Source organism: Corvus hawaiiensis, chromosome 30, assembly GCF_020740725.1.
Source record: "Corvus hawaiiensis isolate bCorHaw1 chromosome 30, bCorHaw1.pri.cur, whole genome shotgun sequence".
Classification (NCBI taxonomy): Eukaryota; Metazoa; Chordata; class Aves; order Passeriformes; family Corvidae; genus Corvus; species Corvus hawaiiensis.
In genome coordinates, this window is record NC_063242.1 from 19,100,422 (window position 1) to 19,117,165 (window position 16,744).

Sequence of the window (16,744 nt, forward strand, 5' to 3'; positions counted from 1 at the left end):
AGGAGCATACAAAAGCGTGGGTGTTGGTGCGAGTGGGAAAAATTGCATACTTACTCGGTTTGGTTTGGTTTAATTTTTTTTCTTCTGAAAGCTTGGGCTAAACTCTCATGGCAGATTACAGGAAGTTTTACTTCGCTGAGATTTTTTATGATTTTTTTTTTTGCATGAAGGGAGGGGGATGATGCCTTTTCTTATTATTATTTTAATTTTTTTTTTTGTTTGAACTGTCCCGTTTCCAGACTTATTGTCTTTATTGTTCTTGCTGATTCCTAACGCAGGGTGACTTGAATCATTTGTCTCGTCTTTCCTTCCTGCTTTTGTGTAGACTTCTTGGCGGTACAGCAGGGAACTGAGAATTTTTTTTTTCTTCTCCCTCCCCTCCCTTGCAACTGATTTATTTTTCAGATGTCGGACACTCTCAGGATCACCCAGACCAAAGAACTTTAAGAAGGTTCATTTTATCAAGAACATGCGGCAACACGATACCAGAAACGGCAGGTACTGTGTGCATGCAGAGGCTGCTTCTGCAGAGGCAGCCCATGGGGTGTGAGGGAAGGGGCAGGATTGGCATCCCCCTGCAAGAGCACAGCCACTGCCACTCACCACATATCTCCTAATGGCCTTTCAAATAATCTTTGAGGGTGCAGGCTGCAGTGCATGCTCCGTCCCCCAGGGAAGTACCGGTCAATGAAAATGCTAGCCCGCACATTTTAAGACCTGTGTCTCCTTAATACAAATAACCTGCATAAAAGAAAAATCTGTAATGCTGTTGGAGTAAACTAGGCATAATCTGGTTGCATTTCTTCAAGGGTGTTGCCAGGTTCTAAGTGTGAGAGGGGCACGTAGCTGAACCTGCCTGGACCAAGTTTAGCCATGGTTCAAGGATACTTCCAACATCTTTTAGTGGATACAGCTTGCTGGTAAATGCACAGCCGAGGATGGTCATGGCAAAATGAGGCATGGGATCCTGGTTTCCATGGCAGATGTAGGAAGAGAGCCTTCCAGGGGATGTGTGAGGGGTGCACCTGTGGCTGCAGCACACCCTGAACTGGGATGTGGACTACCCAGGTTACAGCCATAGGCACTGGGGGGACATGTACAGCAGCTTGGCTTACTGCAAAGGCATGGTGTTCCCATGAGCTGAAGGTGTTTCCATCAGCAAAATGGGTTCTCTCTTGTGGTATCGAGCTCAGAAGTTAAACTAGCTCCTCCCTGTTTATAAAGAAGATACCTATCCTCTCTGATTTTTCCAAAGACAATTTCTCTGTGTGCCTCATGATATTTTTTTTATTCTTCTTCCAAACCTGAATAGGTTTGAACTAGGCCACCTGAATAGGTTGCTTGTAGACTAAACTATCTCAGTGAGAGCTGATCCTTGCACGTGCCTGTTCTCATGAAGCTGCCATGGCTGAGAACCATGTATGCTCTGATGGACCAATTTGTGCCCGCAGCCTTTGATTTCCATCAAACATGGAACCACATCAGTAGAAATTCTAACATTGCATTGAACCACAGGTTTTATGAATTGAGTTCTGGTAGGTGTTATTTGACTCAAGAAAAATTTTCTTCACTGTTATTCTCATACATACAATTAAATGGAGTGAAAGGTAGTAATCAACATAAATGTTGCAGAAGGTGTCCCTGAGAGATTTTAGAAACAGCTTTTAGACCCAGCTTTTGTATCAAACAGACACATACAGAACTATTGACTTGACTATTGTCTGACTAGCCGCTGGTTATTGTCTTTATCACAAATACATGTGGAATCAAACACTGAAAAGCAGCCCTTTAATTTTAGTCCATTTTGTGCATAAGTAGATCTATTCTCTGGGAATTTCTTACAGCAAATTATACTTACAAGGTATTACACAAATTGCACAGAGAACAAGTAATTTCTGAGATGTGCATATAAAATAAACTTGACAGAAAGTCAAGTTCTGCAAAAGAATGAATAAATATTTGATTTGTAAACTCTTTTCTCTATGTTTTGCAAAAAAGTATTTATAGCATATGTGCAACATTTTATCTTAATTCATAGATCAGGCATTAGGCCTGACAGTATAACTGAGTATTTTTCTGGCTAAGACAGCAGTGAGAAAGCTTCTGTTATTCAACTGGCTTCTTATCTTTATCAGCAGACAGAGTTTTCCAGAATATTTCCACAATCATAATAAAGATATTTTTATCCAGAATATAAATACAATAAGAGACACAGTTTTGGAAATAGTTTTCATCCTATGGCCATAGAGCCACAATGATACTAGCTAAAAATAAAATGCAGAGTTAACGCTTTGTGTCATCCCTTTGTCTAGCAGTAAGTAATCTGAGTGCAGACTGTTTTTCCCAGGGGTCTGGATGCAGTCACTGAAGTTAATAGGCATTCTGGATGAAAAAGACCTCTAGAAATACGGATGGATCTGCTTTATGTATTCATCCTAGAATCAACAGTGTTTCTGAGTACCTTAAAACCTTTGAAGCTGGTGTTCTCCCCAGTTCCCTGTGACACAGAGGAGCCACAGGTGTTGTAATGGATAGAAAACCCTCCTGGGCTCCTTTCCATGCCTGAGACCTTGTCCCAGGTGGCTCATGCATGGTTGTGCAGGATGCAGGCACTGAGCTGGGCTGGAGTCAGACTCTCTGAGCTTCCTCCAAAACCCCTGACCCTTCTGTCACAGGATGTCAGTCTTTTACTTAAGATGAGGAACCCAATTTTGAAAACATCTACATTGAATATATTGTTGGGTGGTGAATTTGATGACTGGACTTTAAAATAGCCAGCACTTTCAGAAGTCGTTTCACTGGCTTGTGACTGTCCCAGAAAAGAAAACTGCAGTGTGAGTGATGGCTCAGGGCTCCTCTCTCAGGTAACTGCCCTTGTTTGCATCTGTCAACCTGTAAAGTGGTGTGTTCCTTGTCCTGTGGCACTGAGAGCTCTTCCCTCTAAGCCTCAGGGATGACACGTGTTGAGCAACAATGCTCTGGGTCCAGCCTTTGGCAGTCCTGCAGCAAGGCAGGACCCGCTGTGCTTAAAATAAGAGTTCATCTATTTAGCACAGAGAAAAAGCTCCTACAGAAAAATACACAGACTGGAGCTTATCAGCGAGTCCTTGAAAAGCTTCCTGTTGATACTTCTGTTCACTGGTTAAACCGGTTTCTTTGGATTTGTAGGTCGTGGCTTATTAGAGGAGTTAGAAAATTAGGGTTCCTAGACTGTGTTAGCAAAAGAGTCTTGTAAAACAGCACAAAATAAATTTGAAGACAAAGACAAGTCAACCCTGACATACAAACTAGCACAGGTAGCCACCAGCATGTGGTTTTACCCCTTTACTCAGCAGGTTTATTGGTGATAGCCTCCATAAACACTGAAGCAGAAGATCAGCAAAAATGAGCCACTGAAATGGCAGCCTGAGCCATCTGAACTAACAACTCCTGCTGGGAATGGGACAGGAACAACTAGAGTTATTGTATAGAGCAGGTATAAAAAGCAGTAAAACAACGTTCCTCTCCCACCCCCATGCCACTGCTTTCTCAGTTTTTTGTTAGCAAACACATCTAAGGGAACACCAAACACCGTCATGAAAGGTCTCTTTTGCTGCTCTCTTAATTGCACACACATGCAGACTAAGAGGTTGATGATTGGCAGCACCCTCACAGTCCATAATTGCTCTCAGCCACCTTCTAACAGCCCTTGAACTTGTGAGACTCCAAAATGAGGGCTGCTACCCCGACAGCATCCATTGTTTGTGTGCAGGGCAGCGGAGCCCTGGCAGTCAAACGTCACCAATCAGGAATGAGGAAAGAGGCTACAGTCTTCCACCTGTGGATGGTGTATATGATATATATCACACTGCCTGATGGCAGCCTTTTGGTGCAACACAATCCACCCTAGACAGATGCTGAGGAAAGCAGACATTATTCTTCAAGTCTTTACAAATTACTGATTCTGTCGAGAACTTTGTGCTCATTAAGTTTTTTTTGCAGTATACACTTCATAAAGAAATTGGAAGATTAGCTTTTGTAGCCTTTGCACATTGTCAAAACTCTCTTGCAAAATAATGGTTGCTCTGAACCATAGTGATTAGTACAACTTTTCGGAGAAATGGGAGAATTAAAGAGTGAAAACCTTTTTATGAGGTGGTTTTAAACATGTCTAGGTGGCACAGTTGGAATCAAGGCATGTAAACACTCTCACACAGCATCTGAGATAGCTCCTTCAGAGGTGTGCAAGATTCTAGATGCCCTTTGTTGAAGAGTTGAAATCCAGGAAAATACTTTTCTCCCATAAGCAATAATTTGATTTTTTTTGAACAGCAATGGACTTCCACTACAACTTCTTCTCCAAAGCAAGCTTTGTGGCAAGCTTCTGGGTTTTCTGCCCCAGCAAACCATTGTAGGCCTTCAGAAATTTTTTGCTTCCATGCAAGTCATCAGGCCTATACATAAAATGCCATTTTATCCCTCCATGATGAGGATCTGACCACTGATTTCCCTGCTTCCTTTCCAGTCCAGCTCCTAAAGCTGTTTTGCATCACCCTCCCTCAGCAGCTTTGCAGATGAGGTTTATGTGGCATCCTGGCAGTGGAGGCTGTGAGCTCCTCTCATGCTCTGCCTGGGAGATCTTTGTGTAAAGAGGGTCCGCCGCTTTATGGAAAGAGAGGCAATACTTGGGTCCCAAGGGAAAGAAATCTGAAAAAAAATAGAGGCTGGGCTGGTGCTTTTTATTTCCTTTCTTGTCTGATTCCTTCTGATACACACAGTTCTGTGGTAACTTCCTACTGTTGTCTTTGCTTGTGGACATGGAAGCACCAGTTTGTTTTTCTTTTAAGTATTAAGAGTTGAGTGGTATTTTTAGGGAGGTGTAGGGCGTTGGTGGAAGAGCTGTATTTCCAGAAGCAACCAGAGGGAGGGGGATAATATGCTTAGTGGGTACTGCGGTTTTCCGAATTCAAAGATGCTTTCTGATGTCAGCCTCGAAACCTGTGCCAAGTTTCATACATCAGCAAACAAGGCTCCCAGTGAACAAGCAAGCTGTTGTGAGTAGCAACCATTCAGCAGTAAGCAGTAGCAAGCACAAAATTAATCATATGCTGGGGTTTTTTTGCTTGTGGATTGCTGTTCTCAAATGGGAAAAATTATTCCTGCCTGCTCTATATCTTACTGCCACACCATGAGACTATCTTGTAGGATCTGAGACATTTCCCTTGGGTCAAGAGTATTACAGCATTCAGACAACAATGAAATGTACTTCATCTGCTGCAGGAGAACTATCTAAAGCTGTATGCACATTTATTATTAGAAACCCTTCTTCATTAAAGGGTAAATCCCTCTTTGCTTTTAAACGGGCTTTTAAGGAAGAAAATAGGATTGCTGTAGCAGAGTAATCCAGGAGAAGGAAAATCGATCATTCTGCATTTTTCCAAGGATTATGTGCAGCTCTCTTGGGGAGCTAAACCTTTTCCAAGAACGATGACTAAGCTGGTCCCTTAAGGAGACAGTGTTCTAATAGCAGCGTAACTGGTGGGAGATTCATAGGTGCGTGTGATGGTTTTTGGACAGCAAAGAGCAAAAGTGCTTGCTAGGGTTTGTTGTCCAGCTTTGACCAGTGTAGGACAATGGATAAAAAATTCAGGTTAAATCCTCGCATACAGGTCTGTGGGACACAATGTCAGAAAAGTCAACGTTGGAGAGCGGAGCAAGGAAGTGCAATAGCCCTGACAACCAATGTAGCAGTAGGTCCTAGCATTTTCACCACAAGTGGAGATTTTTAGAAAGGTAAGATATCAGTGAATTCTAACACTAATCAGATCAGGAAACAGCACAAATTGCTGCCACTGTGTCTTAGAGGAATTTGACATGGTGCAGCCTGTTGGCCTTTAGAGGGAAGAAGGGTCAGTTGTACAACTGTACAATTCTTGGTGTCCTGAAGGTAACAAGGAAGAAGGGTATATTTGTAAGCTGTTACTTATTGGCATTTTATATCTTACTGCTTGGTCAAACTTCTCTTGGCTTCTTGCAAGTCTTCATCTCCCAAAACTTTAGTAGTGTAGCTACTGGCATTCCGCTCTGTTTTATGGAATGTGGGTCTTGACCTCAGGGTGGTTTTGATGCTCCTTAATGAAATGTCAGAGCTCAATGGCTGAAGGCAACAGTGTGGCTGTGTAACAGGTGGGCTACTCCAAGCTATTGGATTTAAAGAAAATCTACTCTATCCAAGCTGAAACCAGGACAGTATCACACAGTGACTTTGCAGATGTTGCAGAGATTTGGAGACTGGTTAGAAATGCAAGGCATTTGCTCTAAGAGTGTCCTGGATTCTGAGATAAGCTCTCCTGCAGGTAGATAATGTATGCTTTCATATAGCCAAATCTTGAGCTAACTGTCTATGATGAATAAGGGCAAGCCATGCTTAGAGGAGGAGGGATTCAGCCCTGACAGTGACCAAGACACATGTAGTGCTGGAGGACAAATGGCAGGGAACTGTGGGATCAGTTATGCCTGAGTGTCAATGCAACATCATAACCAAGAGGTCTAGTGTGATTATAGAGCACAGAGGGTGGCAGGGTGTCACGGCTAGACACTGATCTTAAAGGTAAGACCGGAAGATGTGCAACTGCTGAGGTCAGGGATAATGTCTGGAGACAAGAAAGGTGATGTGGAAAAACTGGAGAAGACTCAAGGAGGAAGCTTGAAAACAGTGAAAGGATCTGAAAACTTAGGATAATCGCAAACCTGATTGATGGATGAAGCCTATTTCAGGAACAAAAAGCTGACTATCAAGGGAGTCCTTTGGTTTAGCAGAGAGAGGTCACAACCAGCAGCCAGAGTGTGTATCACCTGGATTGCTGCTGGATTTGTCTGTTGAATTTCAGCCATTATAGTGAGTTGACAGAATGATCCTGTGCCTCTCTGGGGGAACTCCTTTCCCTAAGAAAGCACCTATCCTGGATTCCAAGTCACATATTCAAGATAGTCTTCCTAGAAAGCCCTTAGAGGGAATGGGACCCCACTACTCGTTCACTGCTGATTTGCTGCGGCACAGGCTTTAGCACTTCTGTAAAGGCTCCGTAGCACAACGTCTGTGAGATGTGGAAGAGGATGGAGAAATTGTCCATTATGGAAGTTTCATGATTGCAAATTCCTCAATGGTAACATCTGTTTGCTTTGATTATTGTGGTGGGATTTTTCAATGTTAGTCTTTGATGCTTTTATTTTCTTTTATATTTTAGAATAGTCCTTATCAGCAGCAGAAGATCCTTCTGTAGCATATTTTCAGTGCTGCCATATCGAGACTGTACCCAAGTCGGGTATGTATATTTATACGTGTACTGCATAGTCTTTCTGGGCCTGCATGTAGACCTGATAACAGACACCAGCATGATGGAGGCTAATGCTTTTTACATGTCTGCTCTGAGAAGAGATAAATGCTCTTAGGTGTATTTGTCTTGTGGACCATTACCAGGTTAAAACTACAGCTCTCAGTCCCCACTTTATATATATGTGTTGTGGTGTCTTTGATTATTACGCTGGAGAAAACTATCCCCATGAAATCAATGTTCTTGAAAAATGCACTGTTTTTATTGTTTCTTCTGACTTCACTCATCTTTGACAAAACAAAGACCCTAGACAGCACAACTTTAATTGTATAAGCCATCTTAGCTTTCTCATTCTCCCATGCAAACATGGTGCTACTGTATCTAGATTTTTAGAGCTATAAAGAAATATTTGGATTTAAACAGAATACTTTTTAATTTAATACTTTTAGTCACTGGTCAGATTGTTCAGTCAGTGAAGACATTATTTTGGCCATAGTATTTTACAGGTTCATAGCTGTCCCTGCAGCTCTGCTTTGCATCCCCTGACATGCTGAGACACTGTAGCTCTGATAGAAAAGTTCCTTCGGAATGAAGTAGTTCTCCAAAGACTGAGGAAGCTTTTAGCTCTTTCAGTGAAACCACAGAAGTGGAAGAAACTGGCTTTGGCTGGAAGACATGGCCTCACAGGCTCTGATGGTCAGCTGGGTGCCTTTAGAGGTGCAGTGCAAGGTTGGGGCGGGCAGTGCTGGTGGGCAGCTGCTCTGTGACCCTGGGACAGGGGGGAAAAGCGTGGCCACCACGGCCACTTGCCAGAGACCTGAGAAGTCCTTGTGGCTGACTTAGTGACTGCAGAGCACAAAATTCATGGGAAATAGCCAATTGATACACTGAGGTGGGTTTGAAAGAGCCACAAATCATCTAGAGTCAAATCTATCAACTGTATAAAAGATGAATTTGGCTCATACTTTTCAGTCATCTATTTAGTTCTGGAGAATGATTTGTCGCAATCTCTTTCTGCACCAGTAATTTAAAACAAAGGGAGATTATTTTTATTGCCCAAAGGAAAGGAGGAAGCACCTTTGTTGGAGGGTTGACTTGGTCTGCTCTCTTACAGTAAATTTAATTAAACTGTGATGACACATCAGGGAAATCCTTGTCAGACTGGCAGATTTGTTCTTTGTTCTTGAGTATACTGTCATTCTTTTATGGTCATCATCCTGTGGAAATTGCCTCTTTATTGAAAATTGAATAATTTTGAAATTCTGATGACTGGTTATACCTTCTAAATTACACCAGTAATGAGCCCAGCTGCAAAACTAAATATTATTTCAGCATGTCATGTCTTGTATTGTGCTTGCACAGCAAGAAGGGCATGGGATGAGAAGGTAGCAATAGCCAATACACAACAATCCAACCCTGTTCCCTCTGCTAAAAGGCCAAGATTTTTTAAAAATGCCCTCTGTCTTTCTTCCAGAGCATCAGAGGAAGAGAGAAACAATTCAGTGGCACCTCCTTCCAGGAACAGCTGGTGCAAAGAACAGATGAGGCAGTATAGCATAAACTGTGGCCACTCTGTTCAGGCTGCACAATGCTTGCTTACTTGCACATTTTGGATGTTGAAATAGGAGTGGGGAGAGACACTGGATACTCTTATGAAGTACTGTAGTGACAGCATCCTTTAGCTTTGTTTTCTCTGGATCTCTGGATTGCTCATGTCTGTCCCCAGGCAAGATATCCCAACTGGTTTGTGTTCTGCAAACATTGCTGAATAGTTAATGAAAAGAAGCAGGTCATTGCAGGGAGCCATGGGCACATCTGAAATTTGACTGGAGAAAGCCCCGGCAGGAGTGGGAGAGTAGGATGGATGAGCAGGCAGGAGGAACTGTTCCATGTGAGAGGAGCACACAGTGGGGCTGCTGCTGCTTCTTCACCTCTGCTCCAACTCACAGGCACTGTGGCCAGTGAGGAAATCTCCAGGCACAGCTGTTTTGTGGAAGCTGCCAGCCCATGTTGTACTGTAGGCAGTACAGAAGAGCTGTACTCTACCAATGCTCGTAGATACAGTCTGCAGGAGCAGATCCATTATAAAAACATGGTAAAAGGCACTTTCTGAAGTCACAACTCTATGTACCTGTCCTGTGTGGATGGGGCAGCACACTCCTCACCAATGAGGTGCAAGCAGTGTACTGTAGAACTGTGGCCCTCGCCTGCCTGCCCTCCATACAGAGGTCAAACTACAACAGCAAGAACCCTCTCCAAAAACCTCCAAACCATGTTTTTAAGTGGTTGTACCAATACAAATGGAGGTCTGGGCATTGCAGGGAGGAGAGCCATACAAGTACATGAGGAAAATAAGTTTGAGGTGCCCCTGGAATAAGTTTCCTAATTGCTTACTTTTCTTCCTCTGTCTAGACCAGCAGAGCAAGTGTGAGAGCAGACGTAGCCGGGTGAAAACAATGTAAGGAAAGCTACATTGCAAGTCAGGAGCTGAAGGAGGTGCTGAGTATCTTGCCTGTTGGCATTCCTTGGCCCGCAGTTTCTCTTGATGTTACAACCCAAAGTCATCAGACCCTAGGCAGGGTTTAGTGGTGGCTAAGGGGAGTGATGCAGGTTGTCTTGCACCTGTGAAAAGACTTGTAACAGTGTTATTGCCTCTGTTCTTAATTTAACAGACACAGAGAAAGATTGTCTGAGTGTTTGGCTTTGATGATGTCTTTATGTATTGGTCAAACCATAACACTTTATGACATACAAAGTCATAGTGTCATGCACAGGTTCAGGCAAGTGCTAGTACTGCAGGTTTGGTTTGTGCAGTTGTCTCTTTTTTCAATGTATTGGAAACCTTAATGGATAAAGGGTTCCTCTTTCTTCTTTAAATATAATATTCTGAAAGAGGTAAGATCGACTTTGTGAACAGTGTTGAAACTTCCTCAGTATCCACTTCATATCTTCCTTGCCACAGATAAGCATTAATCCCCATCTAATTCTATAGATGCGCAGAAAATTGGAGGTGTTGACCTCCCATTTTTATCTGAGGTGCACCCTGTGCATCCCCTGATGCTGCTGTGGCACACACCTCTGTCAGAGGTTGGTTGTCACTGTGGAAGCTCACAGCGAGCAAAGTTGAGCCTTGATACTGTTCCACTTCCAGGGCAGGGGAACACGCCTCAGGTCTACAGCACGTAGCTGTCCTACGACACACACCCTCAGCACAGGCATATAAACCCACATGCTGACCTGCTCTGGGCCCTCAGAGGGGATTTGTGTCATGGCAAACCAAAGAGTGAAGCCATGGATTAAATAAGACTTGAAGGAATTACTCACTTGGAGATGGGCTCCAGATGGTTTGAGATGAATTGGATTTCAGGCCTTTGAGACGGGAGACGGGGATGAGACACAGCAGATATTATCCTTTTAGCCATTAGGCAGATCATGCTCTGGACACTTGAGTCCCCAAAGAGGAACCATTACAGCCACAGTCTTCAGGAATGTTCCTGCAGATTTCTGCCCACCCCATTCCCCAGCATGGTGTGTGCAAGGGCACTCTGTGGACCCACCGTGTAGCCCCAGCCAGGATGGAGAAGAACCAGGTTCAACTCTGCTTACCCTGGAAAAAGCAGATGTCCTGGGCAGGGGAGGAGAGAATCTGTTCTCCATTGCTTGCCAGCTCTTGAAGCTTTTCTAGGCACCACTTCTCCATCAGCTTCCAAGGAAACAACTCTGGCAGTGCCCACAGACATCAAAGTTGCTCCATGTGGCCAGCAGGACACGGTGGCCTGCAAAAATGCTCTGCATATGCTTGCAGCCAAGTGAGAACAATCCAGTCCTCATTAGTATAGCCTAAGCCATTTCAAAAAAGGACAATGGTGGTGTATGTCTGTCACTGTTAGAGGTATAATAAAGGAGGAAGAAGGTACCGTGTTGTTTTTCTCCCCAAGAATAAAAGCTATTGTGGTTAGTTGGGTTTATAGTTCTGTTGTGTGGGTTGTTTTTTATCTTTGGCACACACCGTTATGCTCCATGATTTCAAAACGTGTTTTGGAAAAGGGACTTTTTAGGCTTGTTTTTATCAATGGCAAAAGCATTCACAGATTGAAATCGTACCTATTCTGATGATATATTTTGTGATGTTGTAAGAACTCTTTTAAGAGCTTTCAAGTTCCTGTGAAGTCCTGTCCAGAAGATTAATCTGGAGAATCTGGGGGAGGAGGAGAGCTGGCGGTGTGACACAAATGCAGCACTGCAGCCTGGTTAGTCTTACATGGAACATTCAGACCTGGGCTTGCAAGTGACTGCCTGACAGCAGGGCTGGAGGTGATGAGCTACAGGACAGAAAACTCAGAGCATCAGATAGTGCACATCCTTTTAAAAATGGCCAGTTCACCTCATCTTTTATTCTTCGTGGCACTGAATTCATTAAGTGGTTAGAAAGTTACCTGCAGCAGGCATAGCTGCTGAATATTCCTGTCTTGACAAAAATACAGGTATTCATCTGACGAAACTTGCCTCCAGCTAAAGGAAATAATGCAGTATGAGTAATCAAATGGATTGAAGCCCAAGAAACAGACCGTTCTTCTGAAGTAAAGCAGCAAGTCATTAGATAAAAAGAATGTGTGTCCTTCTCAGAAATGCTACTAAACCAGCTTCATCCAGTTTCTAAAGATAAATCACTGCTGAATTTAACTTGGAATTTAACTAAATGCTGACCGGAACAATAATGTGTTCAATGATGCCAGGAGCAAGAGGTTTTCAATACCATCACCCCAGATAATACCTAACCAAAATGATCTGTTAGTCCATAGCCCTGGCATTCCGAACAGCCTTCTTTACCTGAACTCTGCAGTCTTTGTTCATATTTAGTGTTTAAACTGGGTAAGAAAGTCATATGCAAAATGAGGCGAGAAGAAGGACTCATGTGAGGTTGTCGTGCTGCAGTCAGTTATTTGGCAGGTTACTGAGTGTAGAAAATGGGGCAATATTTACAGGAGAAATTAGAGCATCTAAATTGCCATATGGATAGTAGCAATAAGCAGACAGCAAAGCAGGATACTCTGTTACATCCTTGCTGTTCTTCCCCAACAGATTTTGTATGCGAAGCAGTTTTGATTAAGTCATCAATCTTGAGTGCTTTTCCTGAGCATTTATCATTCTGTAGGCCTGGGGAAGAACAACTATCTCTTTTTAGCCTGTGACAGGGAAACTGAAATATCTCTGCTTTTCTTTACCATCGCCCATTTTCCCTGCTTCTCGCAAATTGAACAAAAAATGAAACCAAGCACATACTAGCTTTACAGAAAGGCACAAATCTGAGGCTTTTTTTCTCACAACAGGACATTTCAAAACTAATCATTTCATGTATGAATTTTATAGAGCCACCATTGCTCATTCTTGTGAGTTGCCCTGTTCCCTTAGGTTGAAATTAACCAATAAATCTCCAAAAGCTAATAAGTTTAAATTTTGAACTTTAACTCTCTGTTGGGCAAAACATCAGGAAAAGAGCTGGCATGCTGACAGCTAAGTATCTTTGGAGAGAGAAAAAGGAGGCTGGCCCATTAGAGCCATCTTTCCAGGAGTTTTTTTGCTCCTTCTCCCTGTAAATTGCAGCTGGAGTTGTTCTAGCAACACTAATGGCATTAGAATCTGAAAGCTCTTGATCAATTATAGCAGGCAGCCTCAGGCAGCGGGAGATCTGCTGCTGGACTGACTGGCAGTGCGGCTTTTCCAGAGCTGTCATTGTCCTTGTCTTCATAAACAGAGATGATAAGTAGGAATTATTTACACTGATGGGTGAGAACGGCATCTTTTCTTGATGTCTCATGAACCTCTTTTGCTTTTAGAATAAATCTTAACAGTCAGGAATAGCTAAGCATAAAATATAGGCACAGAAGGCTGACATCTCTAAACAATAATTATCAGATTCCTTTTTGCAATAAGCAGAAGGCTTTTTCATGTATCTAGAAGTCTGTTTAATATTTCATGGACTCCTAAATTATTCACAGGTTAGAGTGCTCAACTGTTGCTGTCATTTAAAGAGCAAGTGCCCAGCAGGAGTGTTGCATGAGACTTTGTAGATCACGTCAAAGCATAACATTTGGTTCATTAAAGAAGTGTTATACTTCCGAAGGTAACAGCATCCAATTTATACTCTCTTAATCCTGGCCTGGCTAATAAAAGACAGGATGAGATTGCTTGTTTGGATCCTTATCTATCTGCTCAGTAAAACTTTTCACCATCTGACAACAAATCTGGGATCCCATGTCACCTGGTATGGTTCCAAGAAAATCTGTGAACTCTGTTAGATGGAGAAACTGTCATTTTTTTCTTGCTAAGGAAACTATCCAGTCTGGCTGCTCAGGAGGCTGCTGGTCTCACTCCCAAGGCCAGAGATTTTCACTGCTGGGACTGAAACCCCTTCACAGCAGGAGGCCCCAGTGTCCCGATGGGTTCCCACTTGACTCCTCACACACCCCATTCAGACCAGATTTCCTCACCAGTTCAACCCCAGGTTTCCCATGGCAAAGACTCAGATGTCTCATTCCATACAGCCGCTTACTCACGGTGCAGTAACACAGAAACAGCTCAAGCTGGTGCCTCTGAGGAGGATCCCCAGCCAAGGAGCCCCTGGGCTTTTACACCCTCACAGTCTCCCAGAAGTCTCCTCATCCTCCTGAGTCTTTGGCTCCTGCCCCCCTGCTCTCTGTGTCCATCCACCTCACTGGCTCATGGCCTTTATCTCCTTTGTTATGTCGCTGTGTTTCCCAGTGTCCATTCACCTGGCTGGTGTTACCCACCTCCCCGCCCTCTGTTATCCCAAAGGCTGGCAGTTCACGGCCTCCCTTCTCAGGCTCCTGCCTGGAGCTCTGCATTTCAGTCTGCATCTCAGTCTGCAGCTTGTGAGCCTGGCTACTTGGACCAGATGTATTCCTCAACATTCTGCAGTCATGGGTAACTAAGACAATACATTTTGTTTTGAGGGTAGTTTCTAACGCTGCTCAGCCTTCCAGAAATGGTATCCATGAATAGAATACTAGAGCTTGACATTGATGTAAACCAGGGTAGCTCCCCAAACTTTGTCAGAAACTGGAATCTAGTTTTTTGCCTCCTAAGGAAATGTTATCCCTGATCTTCTCATTTTCTCAAGCTTTACCTGCTCAAATAAGGTGAAGGTAGTAAAATTAAGTTCCCATGGTTCATTTTTGGTTTTGGGTGTCTGCTTGAATTCCTTGAAGTTTCTTAAACAGCAATTTTGGAAATAAAGCAGGAAAATCAAAACTGAGGAAGAGGAGGTAGGAAGTTTTCTTTATTTAAATGCCTCTTTGGCAAGGACTGTCTTTCCTACTCTGCATTTTCTAAGCACTGCTTACTACTGGATATTGGTTTGTGCAGTTCCTGAGTCCCACTGGTAATTTAAATAACTTAAACACAGTGAAAGCTTGATTTGGTTTTTTATATGAAGTGCCTGTCCTCCATATGTTCTGCCTTGCAGAGCCCCTTGGCTGTGGTGCCGTGCCAAGGACATGTGTCCTAAAGAATCTGGTGGCGGTGGATGGCTACACTGGTGCAGTGGCTTTACCCAAACAACCATCCTGACCCTTCCCCAGGCACAACTCACCCTTTTGGAGTGGGCTAAGGGAAAGCATCCCCCAGATCTTTCCTAGTTGTTCTTGGGATGTTGGGGCTGTGGGGAGGAAGCAGCTGTGCTGAGACTCCCCCCAGCAGCGGGCTGGCAGCCTTTGGGCTTGCTGTCCCAGCAAGAGCTTTGCTGAGGGATTCTTGAACTCTTTGTCTTTAATAGGAGTGAGGGAAAATAAATAAAGGCTTGTCATGCAAAAGTTTTATTAGCTTGCTGTAGGTCATACTGATAGGGAACTCAGAAAGGATACAGTAAAGTTGCTTAGGAATTCCTTATGAGGTGTTAACCAAGATCTTTTATGAGAGAGAGGAGGATGTGTATAAGCCAGGGTGAGCCTTTCCATTTATACACTCATAAGAAACTGCACATTGTTTAGCACTGATTTTCCTCAAGAGAGAGAGTTTAATTCTCTGGTTTATGAACAGTTTTCTCTCCAAACAGAATATTTTATTATTCCATTTTACAACACAAGCAGTCATATACTATCGAGAAATACAGAGCATATGTAGAGAAGGGGAACACCCCAAGTGGCCTTTGCAAAACAGGGAGAATTACTGCAGTGTTGCAGTAAGGTCCTGAAAGGAGAGTCCTCTTTGGAAACATCAAAAAGATGGGGAAATGGAGGCATTAGCGTCCATCGATCTTCAGCTAATGTCCAGGAATCATTCCTGTGTGTGCTTGCACTTGCCAGCTGACCATGCTCCCTGCTTCAAAAGCTCTGATTTCTTTCCAGTCCCCAGAGCTGGCCTTTATTTTTTAAAGCTGCTGTGCTGACTCTTCAAAGCGTGATGGATTTCCATTTGATGAATGGCAGAGTTATCCGTCCATGTCTGTTAATTACATGGAAAAATTTCTCCATGACATGTTTTTAGAGTTGTAACAGCATTATTTATTGCTCTGTGTCTGTAAGGTCTTGAGTAGAATGAAACTACACTATTCTGGTGTCAGGTGGTTCAGATATTTGTTTTCATTTTGGGGTTCAGAGGCTTCCTCAAATTGTGTGTTTGTTTCATAGATAAGACCTGCTGAAATAGTTACAATTTGGCATTTATCTCTTGGAGAAATAGCTCCCTTAAGCACTTTCTGTGCAGGAGCAGAGAGGCTAATACCATGCTTCTGACAGAGGGTTATTTTTACATAATTATTTGTCCAGCCCCTCAGTAACATGATATCAGGAAACAAGAATGATAATATGACACTGTGCTAAGTGAACTCCAATCAAGAAACTAAGAGGACTTTGTTGGGATTAGAAACTTGATACAATCTTTTCCTTTGTCACTGAAGTATGTTTTCCAGCAGATAGATGTGTTGGATTTTTCCAGCAGTGAGGTACATGACATACTGGGGACTCAGGATAGCAGTGCTTCAGAGAAATAAAATGTGTGATAGGTTGGAGAGGAAAGACAAGGAAAGAGGGTGTGTTGTATGTCAGAGCAGGAGATAGCCCAGCCCTGCGACTGGGTGAAGAGCCTGCGGGGCTCTCCCGGCCTCCATGTCAGCATCTCTCCCACGCAGAGTTTTGAGCACAAACTTGGACCTCGGTAGCAATCAGCCAGGAAAATACTGCAAGATAAATATTATGGAGTTCTGTACAGCTGTCACTAGTGAAGCACAAATTTGCTCCTAGTCTTTTTTACCTTTGCTCACATTTTATCCTGAGGCTAAAGCATGGGATACAGTCTGCTTGTCTCAGGCATCTCATTTATCTCCAAATGGAAGATGCCAGGTGGGTCAGTCCTTTTAAAGTAGATCCCCAAGTTTCCATGCCAGGGTCAGGGAGAACTGGGTTTCTCCTGTC

The 16,744-nt window shown here is 43.3% G+C and overlaps 1 protein-coding gene across 2 annotated transcripts in view; it reads left to right on the forward strand.

Annotated features, from left to right (window-relative positions):
* CABLES1 (Cdk5 and Abl enzyme substrate 1) overlaps positions 1-16,744 on the forward strand; it is a 71,201-nt gene that overhangs the window by 35,982 nt on the left and 18,475 nt on the right. For both annotated transcript variants that reach the window (XM_048289381.1, XM_048289382.1), the window contains exons 3-4: positions 406-498; positions 7,227-7,304. In XM_048289381.1, coding sequence (XP_048145338.1) covers positions 406-498; positions 7,227-7,304 — 171 coding nt within the window. The remainder of the gene's footprint in view (positions 1-405; positions 499-7,226; positions 7,305-16,744) is intronic.